This window comes from Terrapene carolina, unplaced genomic scaffold (genome assembly GCF_002925995.2).
Source record: "Terrapene carolina triunguis isolate 2854851 unplaced genomic scaffold, T_m_triunguis-2.0 Scaffold66, whole genome shotgun sequence".
NCBI lineage: Eukaryota > Metazoa > Chordata > Testudines > Emydidae > Terrapene > Terrapene triunguis.
This window is the reverse complement of record NW_020664417.1, coordinates 4,446,027-4,466,617: the sequence shown is the minus strand read 5'-3', so window position 1 is coordinate 4,466,617 and position 20,591 is coordinate 4,446,027. Positions and strand designations below refer to the sequence as shown.

General features: G+C 46.3%; 1 protein-coding gene across 1 annotated transcript in view; it reads left to right on the top strand.

Moving 5' to 3' along the window:
• Positions 1-784: 784 nt before the first annotated feature.
• The window catches only part of QRFPR (pyroglutamylated RFamide peptide receptor), a 52,211-nt gene continuing 32,404 nt past the window's right edge, over positions 785-20,591 (top strand). The window contains exon 1 of the mRNA XM_024212709.2: positions 785-1,124. Coding sequence (XP_024068477.2) covers positions 785-1,124 — 340 coding nt within the window. The remainder of the gene's footprint in view (positions 1,125-20,591) is intronic.

Sequence of the window (20,591 nt, the reverse complement as noted above, 5' to 3'; positions counted from 1 at the left end):
TGATTTGAAAATCACTTAACCGACAACGGGGCAAAGATTGAAAGCAAAAAAAGAGATCGGCTAACCCGAGGGGAGACTGCACGGCTCCCTCCTTCGCCGCCCCCTCCCCGCCAGGGTCTTGCCAAAGGAGCGAGCAGCTCAGCCGCCTGGCAGCCCCCTTCCCGTGAAGGCAGCAAATGCCAGCGGCCCCAGTTGCTCCCCCAGGGGGCTAGAAACTGCTGGGGGGCGTTAAAGGGGGAGAGGGGGAGGGCGCCGTAGTGCACTGATTGGCTGATACCCCAGATAAAGCCCCAGCCGGCTCCTCAGCTTGGCTGTAAACTTTCAGCCTTGAGCTGGATTTTCTCCTCTGCCGTGGCCGCTCTCGGCTCGTTAAAGGGAGACGGTCCAGGTTGCCCCCAGATTGGGCTACATTCAAACCAATGACCAGGAGCTAGTGGGAGCGATTGCCCCTTGTCAATTTCACTCCTCCGTTCTTTCCCCTCGTTCGCTTAGTTTCTTTCTTTCCCAGCAAATAGCAGCTCAGCCCAAGAGTATTTTCAATTGTTCTTGGACCTCTCAGGGTTACTTCTCTCTCTCCCCCCCCCCCGCACCCCCTTGGTTGAGGGGCTAGGGCAGCCCCCTAGCCTGCAGGGTACTGGCCGTGCAGAGCCCTTCCGCGCAACAGCCCCAGTGCTCGCCCGCCCTGGAGAGCCTGGCAGGGGCGGGCAGCTCCCCTGAGACGCTGGCAGGTAGCGTGGCTGCCGCCTGGCCCCGGGCAGAGAGCAGCGCCCCGGAGGGCCCCGCCATGCGGTCCCTGAACATCACCCCGGAGCAGTTCGCCCGGCTGCTGCGGGAGAATAACGTGACTCGGGAGCAGTTCATCGCGCTCTACGGGCTGCAGCCGCTGGTCTACATCCCGGAGCTGCCCGGCCGCACCAAGCTGGCCTTCGTGCTCGTCTGCGTGCTCATCTTCGCCCTGGCGCTCTTTGGCAACTGCCTGGTGCTCTACGTGGTGACCCGCAGGAAAGCCATGAGGACCGTCACCAACATCTTCATCTGGTCCCTGGCGCTCAGCGACCTGCTCATCGCCTTCTTCTGCGTGCCCTTCACCATGCTCCAGAACATTTCCTCTAACTGGCTGGGGGGTGAGTAAGCCCCCTGCTACCGCCTCTAGCCGGCGGGGATCTCTGGATGGACCCAGCCTCTCCTGCACGGGGAGCCCGGCCTCTGCCCCTCTCCCTCCCTCTCATTCCTGGACGGGGCGCCCGGGAGTTCGCATCTCTCTTCCCCCGCCTCCCCTGCTTGCTGGGCTTGTTCCTGTCCCATCAAGCACACCTGGCTGCAACAGATCTCTGCCGGAGGAACAGAGCGGGGGATGCAGGTGGGAAATGACATGTAGATCGCTTTGGTCCCACAGGACTAAGGAATGGGCTGTGTCACCCGGGAAGATACTACTATTTGGCACTTCTTATCTTCAAAGCAACCTGCAAATGCCTTTTGTGTACAGGAATGAGTCAAAAGGTGACCTGCAGTGTACTTGTAGAGGTGTGTTGGTCCAAGGGTATTAGAGAGACAAGGTGGGTGAGATAATAACTTTTATTGGACCAACTTCCTTTGGGGAGAGAGACAAGCTTTCCAGCTTACACAGAGCTCTTCTTCGCGTCGTTTTCTGAAGATGAGCGTTGTCTCTCTCACCAAAAGGAAGTTGGTCCAATAAAAGATACTACCTCACCCACCTTGTCTCTCAAAAGGAGGCAGGCATTTATTTAGCGCCCCCCCCTACCTAGATGTTGACAAAACACCTGGTTTTTAGAGTTTATATTTTCTTGGGAAATTGTTTTTCCTTTAGGACACATGGATTGTTTTGACTAGACAAGGCAGAGTGTAAGGCAGCCATTTTCTTTTCCTGAAATTCTTTTGTACTAGGTGATCTGGCAACATTACTTTATAATGCTCCATTGGTATCACTACTAGTGTGCAAGCTCTCATACTTTCATAGCTCAGAACTGATGCTTCAAACCTTTGAAAGTCTCTGTTCATAACAGATAGCTTTCCTGGTTCACTCTAGAGCTGTTGCTTTTGCCTACTCATTTGTAGTCTGTTATTGCATTTTAGGATTAGGGCTCTGAATCTACAAATCTGACCCGTTAATCTAATTTTTCAGTGTACTCCTTATTCTGCAGAGTTTCAAGAACTGCTAGGTCACATCACCATTGGACTAAATTAACAGATTGTATTCAACTTGAAACAGCTGTGTCTTGAGATTCTGGTGAAAGTTGCAGAAAACAGAATTTTTGATGTAGTAATGGTGGTGACATGACACATGTATCCTGTAATTTTTTGTTCCAAGGATACATTCTTGCTGACAAGTGCAAAAGAAGGTCTGAGCCAAAGCTTGTTGAAGTCAGTTCCATTGATGTGAATAGGCTTCAAATCAGGTCCTTTTTGCCTTTGTTAGCAAAAATGGGTCCTTTGGTTGATTGTATTACAGGATGTCCCATTCATTTGGGGCTGGCCAAAGTCACTGACCAGACAGAATGAGGATAGGAAAAGCCCCTCTTCAAATCAGGTCATTTATAGTTTCGGACAAAGTGTCTTTAGTTTTTAAAGGTGTTTCACAGACTACATTTCTTTAATAAATGGCTTTCCTTTTGTTTTACAGTGCATAGATAATATGTTGAATGGGTGAAATAGATACATGTTCACAAACTGCAGGGCTTTGGAAGTTTTCATGTTATGATCTGAATGTGAAAGTTAAGAGCAGTGTACAAAGGCACTGTCTTTAGGATTTATTTGCCTCTTGTGGGTGAGGGACCACGGGCCAGACTCCCATTGAGTTCAGTGGAAGTTTAGAGTGTATATTGTTGTCACAACATAGAACTGCAGAGACATGAAGTTAAAGAAAAGGACAGGCAGATGCAGTAGTGCTACGAAACAACAATTCTGTAGAGAGAGGCTCAAGGCTCTGTCTCTGCTCTTTTGATCTTGGCAATTACAAGTGAAGAAATAAAAGGTACATTTCTGCCATGAATGGCAGCCAGGGATGCTGATTATAATGGAAATGCATGTTGGATTTCAGAGCCTGGGCTCCAATCTGAGTGGGAATGTCTACACTGCTTTTTTAGCCTTATGGCACAAGCCTTGTAAGCCTGAGTCAATTGATCCATGCTCTGAGACTCACTGTTGTGGTGTATTTTTGTTTTTTGTTTTTTTGTTTTTTTTGCAGTGTAGATATATCTTTAGACTTATTGTTGCAACAGCTAACTTTTAGGCCCCCTAATGCCTAGGGGAACCAACAGACCTGAGTTAGGCCGCTAGGCTCCTTATACAATGCATGTGAAGAAGTCCCTAAGAATGGGACTTACAAAAGCCAGATAGCCAGTAGGAATTGCTGAGGAGAGGGGTGGGACTTATGTCCAGCTCCTCAAATAGTACTTAGGATAGATAGGGTGACCAGATAGCAAGTGTGAAAAATCAGGACACATTTTTTTTGGGGGGGGGGGAAGTAGTATAGTTTGTCTTATATAGGAAAGCCCCTAATATTGGGTTGGTCCCAATAATATCAGGACATCTGGTCACCCTCACTTAAGTGCCTAATAGCAGGTCACTCCTGCTGCTTGGGATTCATGGCTGTGAACCCTTTCTTGGAGGTAGAGGCCTAAGTTAGGTCAGTGCCTCTGCTGCCACTTAAGGCACACCAACACCATTTTTCATGAGAATCTTTCTCATGAAAAATGGTGTTGGTGTGCCTTAAGTGGCAGCAGAGGCAATGTGTGTGTGTGGGCATGTAGGGCCACATGCACCCCCAGATTTCTGCCAGGGTTCACACTAGAATGTCAGAACCATCTGGTGAGGACTACTGCCCTCATTCCCTTTGCCTTGCCCAGGAGTTGCCCTTGGCCCATGTCTTTGCAGAGCTCATCCTTTCTCTCCTCCCCACCTGCAGCTGAAAGCAGACATCCCTTCCTGCTTGCACAGCACCAAAATGCAGCTAACACCTCCAGGCTGCTGCTGGCCACTGGCATAATCCAGCTGCCTCCTGTCCCCTGGATTAAGAATGGATTGTACCCTGGGGTCCCTGGGAACCTACAGGGGTAGTTGGGTTCTCTCAGAGAGGAGGAGGAAGTGACACTGAATCCCAGCCCAGGGAGAGTGTGGTGAGGGGTCTGGCCAGTGCAGCCTGGCTCCTTCCCTTCCCTGCCAGTGGCACCGATGTCATCCTGGGCTGGAGATGCCTCCTGTCATGGTCTGTCCTTCTACACAGCCAGTGGCATCTGCCAGATAGGGTGGCCTCCTGCATGTGCCTCTGACTGTGGGGGCTGAGGGTTACAGACAGGGCACAGGGGCACGGCCTGCTCCAGACAGCCCAAGCTACCTGCTGAAGGTGGGGGAAGGATGGAGGGGCATTGCCCAAGGAGCAAAAAGCATTACCGTGCAGCCTCCCCGCACCCCACCCTGGGACAGGGACTCAGCAGTGAGGCTGCACCCAACTCTGACACAGTGCAACGGCCAGGCCTGCCCCAGAAACACCCTGGGGTCCTGCCCCCCGTGCCAGGCGCACCAGGTGTGGGTGAGCAGGGTCTGCCCGGCAGCAGGATCCAAGTGCAGAGGGACTTAGTGTGGGGGGATCCAGGTGGGGGTAAGAGTTCTCTGTGGGGCAATCTGGGTGCGGGTGGCTCGGTGGGAGATCTGGATGCACAGAAGCTCATTGGGGGGTTCCAGGTGCAGGGGCAATGGGACTCTGCAGGGGATCCAGGTGAAGGTGTTTGGGGCTCAGTGGGGAGGGTGTCTCGGGCTCATCGGGGTGGTACAGATGCAGGGGAGGTGGGGCTTGTCAGGGTGAGGGTTCGATGGGCCTGCTTAACAGGGGAGTCCCAGCTTCTGCCAAGGGGATGCCGCATGCTGGGCTCCAGCTTCCCCCCTGCCCCCGCCTCCCCCATCCCCTTCTCTTCCCCATCCCATGCCCCTACCCCACCACTCCATCTCCTCCCCATCCCACCCTCTTCCTTCCCCCCAGCTCTTCCCCATCCCCCCTTCCCCCATCCCCTTCTCTTCCCCATCCCATGCCGCTTCCCCACCTCTCCATCTCCTCCCCAGGCTTGGGGGGGCAGGGGGGAAACCACCACCCCCAGCATGAGCTGGTGGAGTGGAGCGGGTTGGGGCTGGGTCGCTCCTCCACTTCCTGCCACCCGGTGATTGCAGGGTGGGCCCGACCCCACACTCACAGGGTGGTGGGAAGTGAAGTGACCCAGCCCCAGCCTGCTCTGTTCTGCTCCCCTGACTTTGGGAGAAGGGGGGAACTGCCTCCCAGCACTCACCGGTGGTGAGTCTGGGAGCCAGTGGAGTGGAGTGGGCTAGGGCCCGGTCGCTCCTCCACTTCCCGCTGCCCTGTGAGAGCAGGGCAGGCCTGACCCCTGCTGCAGTCTCCTGGGATGCGTAGCTCAGGGGAGGGGGATTGGGGGGAAAGGGGAGGAGTGGGGGCGGGACAGGGGCGGAGTGGGGTGGGAAGAGGCGGGGCAGGCGCAGAGCAGGGGTGGGGGCAGCTTTCCTGGCCGGCTCAGCTGGCCGGGGGATTGGGCTGTAGCAGCAAGTCCGGACACTGGGGCCCCTTCTGACTCTGGGCCTGGTGCCATGGTAAACCCAGTACTGAGCATCTCCCCGGGGGTCTCAAAGCGCTTTACAAGCTGCAGCATACCGCTGGGAGCGGGGTGGGGATTGCTCATTATAGAGAGGAGGAGGCCTAGCATTTAACTTCATGCAGCTGTGCGGGCATGTGTGTGTTCAGGGGCTGCACCTGCAACCCTGAGAACTGGGCCCAGCTGCCTTGTTCAAGCTCACAGAGTCCATCACGGAGCCAGGAATAGAGCTGGGGTGGGTGGGGTAAGGCTCAGATCCTGTGGCCAAAGGCTTGTGGGACCAGGAGCCTGTGGACAAAGGTGGGACAGGCCGGGAGCTGGCTCTGAGCTGGGAGGTGCTGGGAAGCTGCTGTGCATTGCACTGAAGAAAACGCAGCGAGTGACTGTGAGGCCAGGCTGCAGTCCACGGGGCCGTATGGCATCCCTTGCTCATGCATCGCCTCTGCTGCCAGGTTCCTACCAGAACCTTTAAATTGTGCCCCCCACTATCAAGAGTTGTGCTTCGCCTCTGAGTGGCAGTTATCTTGTCCAAGGTGAACAAGAGGGGACATGATAGAGGCTACCTGCTCTAGAGAAGGTAAATCAGGTACTTCTATTTACCCTCTTTCACAGTACAAGAATAAGGAGATGTTCAATGAAATTGAAAGGTAATTGTTTAAAACTGATAAGAGGAAATACTTTTTTCTCATTGCACAATTATTCTGTGGAGTTCATTGCCAAATGATATCACTGAAGTCACGGCTTTAGCAAGATTCAAAAAAAGGATTAGACACTTAATTTTTTTGGTGTGGTTTTACAATGTTTTTTCTCTCCCCTGTTGAGAGTGAGTTTTCACATGTCAAACAAAAGGCGGTGACTCTGGCCCCTATCCAACAACTGGATCCACATGGGTGGATACCTGCATCCATGTGGAGCCCTATTGATTTTGACAGTGGTCTGCCTGGGTAGGTAGAATCAGTTAAAGCATGGATCAGTGTTCATGTCACACTTCTCACCCAGTACCCAGCCCGGGCCGGGGAAGCTAATGATCCAATCACTGGACCAAATTCGGTGATGAATCCTGGCCATGTGCCATCTGAGGCACATTGAGCATATGCTGAGAAGTTATAGGAGTAGGGCCTATTCCAGTGCTGCCAAATGCACAGTGTGAATAAACACAAGGAGAGATTTGTTTCTCTTCTAACCTCTCTCAGATAGGTAACCTTTGTGTTGTCAAAATAAAATAGTGGGCAAAGAGAAATTCAGAAAGAAATATGATTTTTTTTTTTAAATTGATGGTGTCCTTTTAAGGATTGAGAGACAGGATGATTCACAACCCACAATTTTGAATCTCTGCCACTTGAGGTTTGTTACTATGAAAAATGAGGTTGTGATGAAGATGGTAGTATTGCAAATGATCAGCATCTCAGAAAATGGGAAGTAGCTTTCCCCCATTCCCAAGCTCTTTTGTGTGTGTGTTTTTGTTTACTTTCTTCTGTCAAGCCACTTCTCAACCTAGTTTTTTGGGTCTCTCACAAAACCCAACTTATATGTGGGCATTATTCTGCGATGATCTCATTTGGGAGATAGGGATGGAGAAAACAGGCATAACTGGTAATCGGAGTGGTGCACAGATACGTGCCTCACTGCTTTTTACTGTCACAACCTGGCCTGCCATTTGAATGTGTATGTGCATGCTTCAGGCGACCTTGGCTGACAGCTGAGTCCTTGCTGTCCATAAGTGGACTATTCAGAAAGTCTGAGGACAGTAAACAAGCCTTTCAAAGCACTCTGCTAATTACACATTGGATATTAATTGCCTATTTAGCATTCTGCAGCATTGCATGCTGGTTTTCAGTGCTATGCATTGCCAAAAAGAGTTGTCCGAGCTTTACTCTGAAGAGGGTGGCATTCAGAGTGTAATTTCCGGTATAAGTTTGTGCTGGATCAGGCTGTTTTTTCTCTATAGCTCTTGAAAGATGTGTGTGATGGTGGACTTGATTGACTGGACATTATTGAAAAATATGGACTTCCCTAATTTCTGTGTAACTTTGAGACTGGTGGGGGAGTTGCCTTCTTTCTAACATTTAAGAGACACACAGTAAAGATCCCCATGGGGGAACAGAACATGGGTGCAAATAGGTCGAAGTCTCAACAAGATGCATGCCAAAGAGTTTGAACACTAGCTGACACCTATGCAGACTCAAAAGAGCCTTTGAAATGATCTGAGTTACATGAGAAGAGAATGGAAAAATGAGATGATGGGATCTGTCAATAAGAGGGGTTCGAAATATAAAGGACATTGTAGGAGTCAGCAGAAACTGTGATAAGCTTATTTACAGATGCTGGATACTAGCAAATATCTTTGTCCATATGCTAATACAAAACACAACTTCCTGGCTAAAATATTAACTCATGGAGTACACACCTTCACATCCAAGTAACCGGAAGGTAAAACTGACTACTGGTCACTAGAAAAAAGGCTGTGTGTAGGGGTGGGAGGTCGTTGATATAGAGGTGGGTCTCTGAGGCCTTGTCCACACTAGGAAATTTGTACCCACCAGCAATAGTGAAGGAGTTTTTACCACCGTATTATCTAATCCTGTTGGAAAAAGGATAGGAAGTTCCAAGTGTGGAGGCATACTGTGATGCTGCAGTACATTGAACAGGTGTCTAAACATGTAGACTGTATTCCTTGGCCTAACTGAACTGTTGCCTAACACCAGGGCGGGTGCAAGGATGTTTCGTGCCCTAGGCGAAACTTCCACCTTGCGCCCCTCCCCCCCGAGCCCTGTGGCAGCTCTCCGCCCCCTCCGCCCTAAGATGCCCCCCCGTGGCAGCTCCCCACCTCCCCCTCCGCCCTGAGGCGTCCCCTGCCCGCGGCAGCTCCCCCAGGTCCGGGGAGCTGTGCGGCAGCTCTCTGCCCCAGCTCCCTCCGCCTCAATGCCAACGACGACTGGGGCAGCCGAAGATCCAGCCACCGTGGTCGCCGCCGAAGGACCGAAATGCCACCCCCCAAATGCTAGCACCCTAGGCGACCGCCTAGGTCATCTAATGGGTTGCACCGGCTCTGCCTAACACAGCACATCAAAATCTTATGGTAATGCTGGATGCAATCTTAGTCAAAGGGATGTCTTATACCAATTAGCTTTGGTTAGTTTTAATTTTTTTTATGATTTTGTATTTATTTCTTTTAAAAAGCAGTGAGGGTGGGTGGCAGCCAGTACCTGAGGCTTTGTACATCCTTGATATAAGCTCAAGAACAGACTTCACCCTTTCTTCCCTCCCCTGATATAAAGCAGGTTACCTTGCTTTATCTGAGCTACTGTTGGTTTTATTTAGACCATTGTTGTGGACTGTTCTCAAACAGAGAGAGAACTAACTTCTGACCTGTTTCATTCAGTCCATAAGGCTCCCTCCTCAAAACATGCTGCTGCATATATTATGGTAAGGATGTTACCAGATTTGCCTATTACTTTGCGGTATGCTCATTTATTTGGGTTACTCTTTTGGGGGGGATGTTTCTGTAATTCTATCAATGTACTGCTTGTCACGTGTGTTTTTCATATGGACCTCTACTCCTCCCTTATGCAAGTCCCCTCCCAGTGGAGCTATCCTGCAGGACCTAGGTTCCCTAGGGCTGGGTTCCTCCAGCCCCAGAACCAGATGAATGAACACACACACACACACACACACACACACACACAGTAACAGAGCACGTCTGAGCGGATAAGGTCAATCAGCACTTTCAAGCTGACCCCTTATGTGCCCCTGGGCTCAATGGACTGGGTCAAGCAGCACTTTCAAGCTGTCACCCTTATGTGTTCCAGATTCAGCACGTCCCTATCCCCACCCTCACATCACAATTGTACTGGTAGTAACCTACTTGATGAGCAAACCCCACAGTATTTTGGGCGCTGCAGGGATCTTTAGCTTAGGTAAAAGAACTGTTGCTGCAGAGTAAATGGGGGAAGCTAAAAACACAAAAGAGTAAAGTTCAGAGAGAGAGAGAGAGAAGCAACCAGCTTAACCATAAAAATTATTTATTGAATAATAGTGATAACTACACAAGGAGAGCCTAAACCAACATAACATACATTTTTAAAGGTTAATACCTAAGGTAGAAAGGAAAACAGAGAGAGAGAAAGAAGGGGCTCTGTCAAGGCTGTATCCCCACTTTGAACTTTAGGGTACAAATGTAGGGGCCTGCATGAAAACCTCTAAGCTTAACTACCAGCTTAGCTTTGGTCCCGCTGCCACCATCTCAAGAATCCCCTCCCTGGGAAGCCTTGAGAACCCTTTCACCAATTCCCTGGTGAACACAGATCCAAACCCCCTTGGATCTTAACACAAGGAGAAATCAATCTGGTTCTTAAAAAAGAAGGCTTTTAATTAAAGAAAAAGGTAAAAATCATCTCTGTAAAATCAGTATGGAAAATACTTTACAGGGTAATCAAACTTAAAGAGCTCAGAGGACCCCCCTCTGTCTTAGGTTCAAAGTACAGCAAAACAAAGATAAACACTCTAGTAAAAGGTACATTTACAAGTTGAGAAAACAAAGTAAATCTAAGACGCCTTGCCTGTCTTTTTACTTACAAGTTTGAAATAGGAGAGACTTGTTTAGAAAGATGGGGAGAACCTGGATTGATGTCTGGTCCCTCTCAGTCCCAAGAGCGAACCACCCCTTAAAACAAAGAGCACACACAAAAGCCCCCCCAAGATTTGAAAGTATCTTGCCCCCTTATTGGTCCTTCGGGTCAGGTGTCAGCCAGGTTACCCGAGCCTCTTAACCCTTTACAGGTAAAAGGATTTGGAGTCTCTGGCCAGGAGGGATTCCATAGCACAGTACACAGGAGAGCTGCCACCCTTCCCTTTATAGGCTCTCACCCACTCCATGAGGTGGTAGCTCAGGGTCCTGAGTGCTGGACACAGGCAGAGCCCCCAACACGATCAGTCAGGAGAAGATGGAGTCCCAGTGGAACTGATGCATAGTTTGGATCTAAGCATCAGAACACTGACTGGAGGGTGAGTAGGGATTTTTGTAGAGAAAATACAATGGTTCAAGGGAGAACACTAGATTTGTTTATGGGTAAACTGATGACTCAAGGGTTTTCTTTAGGTTAGACAATAGGAGCTGATCAATCTTGGCTTTCGGTGGTTTTTTCTTCCAGGGAGCTCACAATGCAACTAGGCTGCTTCAGTATTTTGGATATCAATCAAGGATTCCTTACTAGAATTGGTCTAATAACTGCTGAGCTGGGTGTGGGCAGGCGTACATTCATTAACACCTGGAGCAGAGATTGCCATGATGCAGTGCTTCCCTGCTTTTTCTGGTCCCAGAGTTCAGTGCGGTTCTCTGTTCTCTATTCTGTATGCAAATTGAGATGTCTCCCTGTCCCATCTTTCATGCAGATGAGGCTTGGGGAGTTGTCTCTGTTCTTCATTCTGTATGCTAATGAAGATGTCTTAATCTTGTCACCCTTGTCAGGAAGGGTCTAGGTGTGTCTCCAATCTGCCCTTCATTGCTCTCTGCAAGTCTTTTCTCTGATGGGTTTTGGTTTAAGCAGAGGCTGCTGCTGGTGGTGGTGGGGTATCTTTCATGAGTCAGACAGGCTGGATACTGCACCCTGGTTCCCCAAGAACACAGAGCTGACTGGTATCAAGGACCAAAGAGAGTGATGGGAATAGAGGACTGAACTGAAGATCAGTTTAACAGGAATTTAAATCGCCAAGTGTCTGTTTTCTCTATAATGCCTGGCATGTTTTTTAACATTCTATTATGTGCCCAAGAAACTGTGGAAGAATTCCCACTTTAGCCCATTATGAGAGTGCAATTTAATCCTGGCAGAGATGGGAAGGATTCTGCCATTGTCTGGTTCCTCAACCTGGAAATTTCCAGGAAACAATTTATACCTTCAAGTCAGCAGCACTGCTATGGGTACCTGCATGGCCACACAGTATGCCAACATTTTTATGGCTGACTTAGAACAACGCTTCCTCAGCTCTCGTCCCCTAGCGCCCCTACTCTACTTGCGCTACATTGATGACATCTTCATCATCTGGACCCATGGTCCTTGAGGAATTCCACTTGGATTTCAACAATTTCCACCCCACCATCAACCTCAGCCTGGACCAGTCCACACAAGAGATCCACTTCCTGGACACTACAGTACCAATAAGCGATGGTCACATAAACACCACCCTATGCCGGAAACCTACTGACAGCTATACTTACTCACAGCTTTCACCCAGACCACATCACATGATCCATTGTCTACAGCCAAGTCCTAAGATACAACCGCATTAGATCCAATCCCTCAGACAGAGACAAACACCTACAGGATCTCCATCAGGCATTCTTAAAACTACAATACTCACCTGGTGAAGTGAAGAAACAGATTGGCAGAGCCAGAAGGGTACCCAGAAGTCACCTACTACAGGACAGGCCCAACAAAGAAAGTAACAGAATGCCACTAGCCATCACCTACAGCCCCTAACTAAAACCTCTCCAGCGCATCATCAAGGATCTACAACCTATCCTGGAGGACGATCCCTCACTCTCACAGATCCTGGGAGACAGGCCAGTCGTTGCTTACAGACAGACCCCCAACCTGAAGCAGATACTCACCAGCAACTACACACCACACAACAGAAACACTATCCCAGGAACCAACCCCTACAACAAACCCCATTGCCAACTCTGTCCACATATCTATTCAAATGACACCATCATAGGATCTAACCACATCAGCCACACCATCAGGGGCTCGTTCACCTGCACATCTACCAATGTGATATATGTCATCATGTGCCAGCAATGCCTCTCTGCCATGTACATCGGCCAAACTGGACAGTCTCTATGCAAAAGAATAAATGGACACAAATAGGACATCACAAATTGGAACATTCAAAAACCAGTAGGAGAGCACTTCAATCTCCCTGGACACTCAATAACAGACTTAAAAGTCGCCATTCTTCAACAAAAAAAATTCAAAAACAGATTTCAACAAGAAACTACAGAACTGGAATTAATTTGCAAACTTGACACCATCAAATTAGGTCTGAATAAAGACTGTGAGTGGCTGGGTCACTACAAAAAATAATTTTCCCTCTGATACTCACACCTGCTTGTCAACTGCTGGGAATGGCCACATCCACCCTAATTGAATTGGCCTCATTAGCACTGATCCTCACTTGGTAAGGCAACTTTCATCTTTTCATGTGCTGTATATTTATACCTGCTTACTGTATTTTCTACTCCATGAATCTGATGAAGTGGGTTATAGCCCACGAAAGCTTATGGCCAAATAAATTTGTTAGTCTCTAAGGTGCCACAAGGACTCCTTGTTGTTTTTATTGATACAGACTAACACGGCTACCCCCTGAAACCTGTCACCATACAGTAACTCAGTACATTACTTCCTCTCACATTATCTAGTCAAAGTCCTCTGCATACTCAGCGAAGTAGAAGGAGAGGGGTGATTTACATTGTTCTTGATTGTGATGGTGTATTATATCTGAATAAAACAAAGATGAGTTCAGGTTCAACTCTATTATAAATGGGGATCCTCCTATTCCCCCAATAGGGGAAAATTCCACAAGATTTGCTCCTGTATGAAATTGCTTAGGAACCCTCAGCAGTATCTTTGTGCTACTGCCTGGGAGAGTTGTGGCATGGTGGCACTGGCAAGGGGCCAGGTTGAAAGAGGCCTGGTTGTGCTGGAGTTGGTACCCCGCAGGGCTTCTCTCAGCATTTCCCCTCTCCCAGTCAAGATAGTCTCCTCAGTACAGATGCCAGGGACTCCGGGAGTGACACTGCTCCTCTGCCGTGGACCTTCTCTTAGGGCTTGTTTATTTGGGAAGTTGGTATTCCTGATTTCCACCTTGTGTGAATGCTCTTATTCCAGAATAAGATGTTCACACAGGGCATTAATCAGGAGTAACTACTCAACTTTAAATTTGGATTAAGATTGGATGTTAATTTACTTTATACTTTATAGACAAGCCTTTAGAGAGAAGCAAGTTATCTGAGAGAGACTCCCTAGGAGTTTCCACTGTCCTGATAGCATCAAAAGGCTGGAATGACACCAGGGTTATACTTAGTAGCCAGGTCTGTGTTTAGGGTGGCTATAGGATGCTTTCTGCTCTTTGGTTTAACAGTTTGCATTATACAATATGCCGTCCCACTTGCAGCAATTGCCCCATCACAGTACAATACTCCTCCGCCACTCTCTTTTTTGATACAGTAGTACAAAGAGATTTCCCCCACCGTTATGTGCAGGCATCATTAGCAGAGATGCATGCCTATGTACAGGGCATCAGAAACTTCTCTATGCTTAGTACTGGAATGTTCCTTGAAATTGGACTCGGCACTGAACATTTTCCATCTCCCACCCCCCCATTTTTTCAGTTAACCGGACCTAGTGTATTGACAGTATTAGACAGCGCAGTATTAGACTTCATAAATAGACAACAGGAATTTGGCTAGCTGAAAAACCTCAAAGTAAAGAGGAAGTAGATATGACTTCCAAATTAGGCAATTGTTTGTGTGCAGCTTAAAGTAAGGACATGGACACAAATGCATCTCCTCCCTTCCCCCAGTAGAAAAATATTGTAGTTTATATTGTCCTTATTCTAGAATGAGAATAATCTATAATCTGCTCTGTTCTATGAAATGCAAGGTGATTTCATGTAGTATCATTCACCCTTTCTGTATACCAGAGTTGATTGGTATTTTCAGATGCTTGTTTCTGATTGAAAGCATGCAAAAACTTTCATATAAAGATGGATTAAAAACATTGTGACTGTTAAATTTAGAGAGGAGATTAATCAAATAAGGGATGTGTGGACAAGATAAAAGTATACAAAATAATGAATGGTGAAGAGAAGAAAATCGCATGCTTTAGTTTATCCTTTCTCAGAATACAAGAACAAAGGAACATCTGATGAAACTGAAAAGCAGCAAATTTAAAACTTACAAATGGAAACTATTTTTAGACTCTGATACAAGGCATTGAGTAAAGCGTTTAGTAGAATTCAAAAAAGAATTAGACACATACCCTATCTAATGTAACTGTAGATTTTTTAATTAACGGTAAGAAATAGGGATATGAGCAATTTAGGGTGTAAGCCAACCTCAAACTGACCAGGCTTGAGAAGAAACTGTGTTCTTATGTCACAGTTGACCATGGTGCAGTTTCTTGAATCATCTTTGAGGCATCTGGTACTGGCTACATAGTATGGGACTAGATGAAGCACTGATCTGATCAAGTATCTTCCAAATCTGATCTGAGCTAACATTCCTATGACTGACATGTTAGATCAGATATGGGTAGGAATCTACACGATCTATTCCTGGGGGGATTCTGTGCCAAAAAATTAAAAATTCTGCAGATTTTATTTGTCAGAATTATGCAATATAATCACACCAGTTTCAATTCTTTTGATAATTTAAACTACAGTACAGAAAAAAGTCACAATAACTATTCAGCATTTCCTAAACACATTAAAGTTAAGTTACAAACACTTGGTAACTAATACCCTGCATTCCAGTTATAATCCTAGATTTTCATTTAAATTACATTACAGAACATCAAACACCAAAAAAAAAATCATTTTAAATTGCTCAGACTTTCACACATGAAAACCATACCGTTTTGCTAATCATTGTCCTGGATCTGGCTGGGTACTTTGGAAAGTGCTAGGTTCTGATTGTCCTTTTTTTTTTTTTTTTAATGGGTAAGTAAAATAAATCCTGAGCTGTAATCTAACCCTATTGTGCCACTTTGGCATAGGAAAAAAGTGAGAAAGCACATAGATCTTCCTACATCACTCTGGCAATGTAGGGGCCTTAAAACTTTCACAGGTTTTATGCTCCTGGGGGAATTGACTGAGAATGGAAACAGTTAACTAACAGTAGGAACATTAACAATGTTACTACTAGTCAGGCTGCTACATTTCTGCCTCAGAGAATGAGATCAATTAATCATTAACAGCAACTTTAACAATCTTATTACACAGGCTGCTACATTTGTGCCTCAGAGAATGAGATCAGTTAACTCAGGCAGACTGCTACATTTCTGCCTCTAGCCTGGCTCATGCATAATTAAAAGCCCTACCCTTCCATGCCAGCGAGCTGCAGTCTCAAGAGAGAGGGGCAGAGTGTCTCTCTCTCTCTCTCTCTCTCACTTGTTGGCAGGCATGTACGCCCAGCCCCCCTCCCCCGATGGTGATTAGCTATGCAGGCATGCACGTCCAGGCCCCCTCCCTCATCTCTGAAGCTGCTCCAGCTGTTTGTAGCTAGAAGGTGGTGGGAAAGTGGGCCCCCCTGCTTTGAGAGGAGGCAGGCGGGCAGGGCAGGGGTGAGGAGAAGCCCGCCTACCAACCTCCCCCCAGTGCCTCCTGCCTGCCGACCAGCCCCTCCACCCCCAGCGCCTACTGCTGATCAGCTGTTTCATCTAGAGGCGCTGGGCAGGAGGGGGAGGAGTGAGGGCACAGTGCGCTCTGAGGAGGGGGCAGAACTAGGTGCTGGGTGGGAGGAGGAGGAGAAGCCTTGGGGGAAGGGGTGGGGATGGGGTGTGGACGGAGCTGGGGGGAGCACCCACTGGCAGATAGAAACTCGGCGCCTATGTCCCGGGCTCTGCACCCCTAAAGGACGGCCCTGACTGTAGATAAAGAGCACGGGTGATTTGCACCAATGCAGAGGTCTCTGGCTGGTTTATGGGTGCAGCAGGGGCAGAACCAAGGAGGGCCCAGCGATAACCTGTTACATGGATCCTGCTACCACACACTAATGTTCCTTAGTGCATTTTAATCTATTCCTATTTCAAAGCTAACTATGGTACTTTTAGTATGCAGCAGCAGGGTTCACATGGACACTTAATACGTGTCAGAATAGTACAAGTGAGATTTCCTCCCAGCTTGCTGTGAAGTAAGAGTTCATCTGGACAATCCCTTAGTAGCAATTCAGTACTTTTTTTCCTTCGCTTCTTAAAGAAAAGATGTCCCTTGTACAATTCTTTATACTTTATCACATCTGGACTGTTAATTTAATTGATGCTCCATGATCCTAGTATAGTGAATATACTGTAGTGAAAATATTTTTTTAATGACAAAAACTTTTCTAGTTAGGGCAGGAGACCCTAATACAGATTTAGATAGATCACAGAGCCCTTTTTCCACAGCTACAACATTTGAGAGACTTGAGCTCCATAGATGGCACACTTGGGAATGAAGATGCCAGGGATCACAGCATTCCCTTTTTTTCCTAGGCAGGTCCCAGTATTTCATTTGACACACTTCTGTGCTCTCATTCCTTCTTTTCCTAAGAAACAAATACAGATAGGCTGGCCATCACCAGGGGGTTGAATGATATTTGTTACTCATCCAAACTTTGCTCACAAAATAAGATCCACCTACAAGATATCACTCAGATTAGATCAGGCAGATAGTCTAATTTAGAGCAGGTTTGGAATTTCCCATGATGCAGTGTGGTCTCTCCTCTTACTGAGCTGTGTGATGCATCATGGGAGTTGCAGTCTGGCCAGGAAGCTTGACCCATAGGAAAGAATGGAGTCATGAGGAGACACCTGAAGTACAAATCCCATGAGAGAATGTGATGCTATAGGGAATACAGTTTAATATTGAACTGAAATGAAACATTTTGATTGGGGAATATGAGAACGTTTTGTTTCTGTTGAAAATGGCAGAGATGGTGGCATGCCATACACTGAAATTAGGGACCTTGCTGATCATGGTCACTCAACCCCTCTTGATTCAAGTGAGCTAATGCATAAACCACAACTGAACACTTTATTTTTGAGAAAATTAAAGAGCATAACTCTTGTGTCTATCAAAATATACACTGGGGGAAAAAAAGGACTGTTTCATTCCATCTTTTATGAGAAGCTTTTAAGGAAGCCATCTGCTGTGGGGATATTAGTGTGTCTTCTGCCCTAAAGTCAGATTAAAAAAAGCATACTCTGCTTACACTTAATGAGTCAGAAAGAGCTCATCAATTAGTATTAATAATAAATAACAATGAAAAAATCTTCTTTCACCAGGATAATGTCATAATTTCTAATATGCAGGAGTTCTAGTAATCTCTGTGTTGAGATTTCCAAAGTCCTAGAGCCTTTTGGAGTCTTCTGAATGTCAACATGAAGATTTCAGAATCATTACGGGATTAATTTTAAAACATTAAACTTTTTTCAAAAGGTAGTTTTATTGAAATCCTATTCATACATTGTGTACAAATCAGCCTAATAACTTAAAACAGTTTAAATAAAAAAACTCAGGCCATCAAATTACAAAGCAGAGATGCTAAGAAATTAAATGATAAAATAAAAAACACATCCCATATCGCAATAAGCAGAATTGCATTGTGCATTAGGAAACAAATCACACAGCTAAAAAGAATTCATCACTCTATGCCAGTGACACTTGACATTCAGAAGTCCCTTTGCTCTTTTCCAAATTTTAAAGTATTTTCCAGTGTATGAAATCTCCAGTCTCAAAAAATTTCCTATAATAGGTTAGATTACTTGATATTTAGGCCACTTTTCCAATTATTTTATTTTAAGTCATCTGGAGAAAAAATATGTGTGTTCAGTAATCAGAGTAATTTGACTTCTCATTTTCTCTAAAAATTAAAATCTATTATCCTAATATCATAACTACAGGAAGTTGTTTAAGTGTTTCTACCTTACTTTCAGCTCACGGAAGAGCAGAAAAAGATTTTAAATTGGACAGTCTCTTTTTTTCCAATCTGAATTCAATGGGAAACCTTTTTTCCTTTTATACTAAGCCACAGTTATTCTGAAGTAAACTGCCCAATAATATTGATTGGATCACCCAGTCTCAGTCTCAGTCTCCCTGAGGCTAATCAGAATTTTGTTTTTTACTTCAATGGGTTTTAAATGCCAACAGAAAGCTAGTAGAAGGTTTTCTAATTTTTCAAAGAAAATCTTGGGTATTAAATTTACTCTGTGATTCATCTTTATGTCTAGTTGAAACTAGAATTCTTCTGTCAATTTAGGTCAATACATAAGCAAGCTGTGTAGTCCTTGTAAATTGGTGCCTTGTGAGAATGGTTGCCATGGATAGTGATGAGAGGAACACTAGGTTGCTAGGTAAGTTAGACCTTTGAGTGTCCACTCCTCCTCATATCAAAAGGCCTATTTTGCCTGCTGGAAACACGGCAGCAAAAGAAAAATAAAATCTGTCTCTGCCTTGTTCTCATCAAGAGCAAGAGGGAAGTAAAACACTGACCCTAAGGCTACGGCTACACTAGAGTTTACAGCAGTGCAGCTGCAAGCTCTCTAGTGTCACTGCTCTAAGTCGATGGGAGAGAGCTCTTCCATTGACTTAATTAATCCACCCTGAACGACTGGTGGTAGCTATGTCATCGGGAGACACACTTCCACCGACACAGTGCTGTCCACACCGGCGCTTAGGTCAGTGTAACTTACATCACTCGGTGGTGGGGAGGAGTGGCTTATTCACATCCTGAGTGACATAAATTATGCTGGCATAAATGGTAGTGTAGACACAGTCTAATTGTCCCCCAGTTCTGGAGGCTATAAGGGGTCTGCCTGGGAAAACAAGTGTCAAGAAAAGCAGAGTGCTATGCCTTGAAGTTCAGCTGATTATAACACAGCTTTTCTTAAATGATTTCCCTTGAGACCAATACTCCTGCCCCACTTCACTTCCAAATGGAAGATTGGGGAGAAGAGGAGGAGGAGTTCCTGAGGGCCAGCATGCTGCATGTTGCCAATCTGGGCTGAAGCAAAACCCAGACTAAAGCCTATACCCACAGTCATGCCTGCTAACCTGAGTTGAAAGCAGCATTAATCTTGGGTTCCTTGTTTCTCTGTGTGGATGGAATGAGTGTTAGGGGAAACTCTGGACTATAACATGGGCTAACTCTGCAGTGAAGACGTACCTTCAGTGACTAAAGGCTATTCACCCCTCTAGGATGGTCAGTGTGGCAATCTTAGTTTAAAAGCACCTGGACAGCAGTAAAACGAGCTTTATTTGGAACACGAAGAGATAATTAAAACAAAGAAATAGTATATGTCAAATCTTTTGTGTCATTAGAGGAAACCAAGAAACCTCTGACATTTCTCAAGTGTGCCTCCTTTCCCCTCAGCCTGTCTCTCTGTCGCTGTATCTCTCTCTGACCTTTTTGTTTTGCTGGCAGCACATCAGAAGGGCCATCTCTAGTACAGGTGTCTCGTTTCACTGTTCTCTCTCCTACTTCCTTGATTCTGACTGATGTAGTTTCTCAGTTTTCTTTAGAGCATCTGGCTTGATGTACCAGATTCCCACCACATTGTGGTGAACTCTGGTACTGCCCAGAAGAACGTCTATCCCTCAGGGCATGTCTACTCAATGGTTTTTCTTACAATCATTCACAGTTGTAATCACTGCTTGGGATAACAGGTTTAGTTCTTGCTTATCCTGTACCACTTTTAAAATGTAGGCCTTATCTACACTGAGGATTTGGACCAGCTGCGTAGTTGCACAGATGCAAACCCCTATTGTAAACACGCAAAGCCACTATAAACCACAACTTGCACTGGTCCAGCTCTCTCCGGTTAAAAACTGGTGCAAATCCCAGTTTATAGCAGTTTTGCCTGTCTATGCTAGGGATTTGCACCAGTGCACCTATACGACTGGCTGACCAGTTCTAGCTTTTGCTGGGGCAAAGCTGCAGCATAGAAAGAGTTCTTTTGAAGGTGTATTCACAGGATAGTTGTTTCCTTTGCATTCCCTCCCATTCCACAGGCCATTCACCCTTTGTTCTAACCTGACTGCCATGTTTTAGAATGTTTGCAGTATTGTTGTAGTGAAATAATATCTTTTGCTTGGCCAACTTCTGTTGGTGAAAGGGCAAGCTTTCAAGCTCGGACAGAAGTTGGTTCAATAAAGTTATTACCCCACACACCTTGTGTCATAACTATAAAGGGAAGGGTAACAGCTCTCTGTGTACAGAGA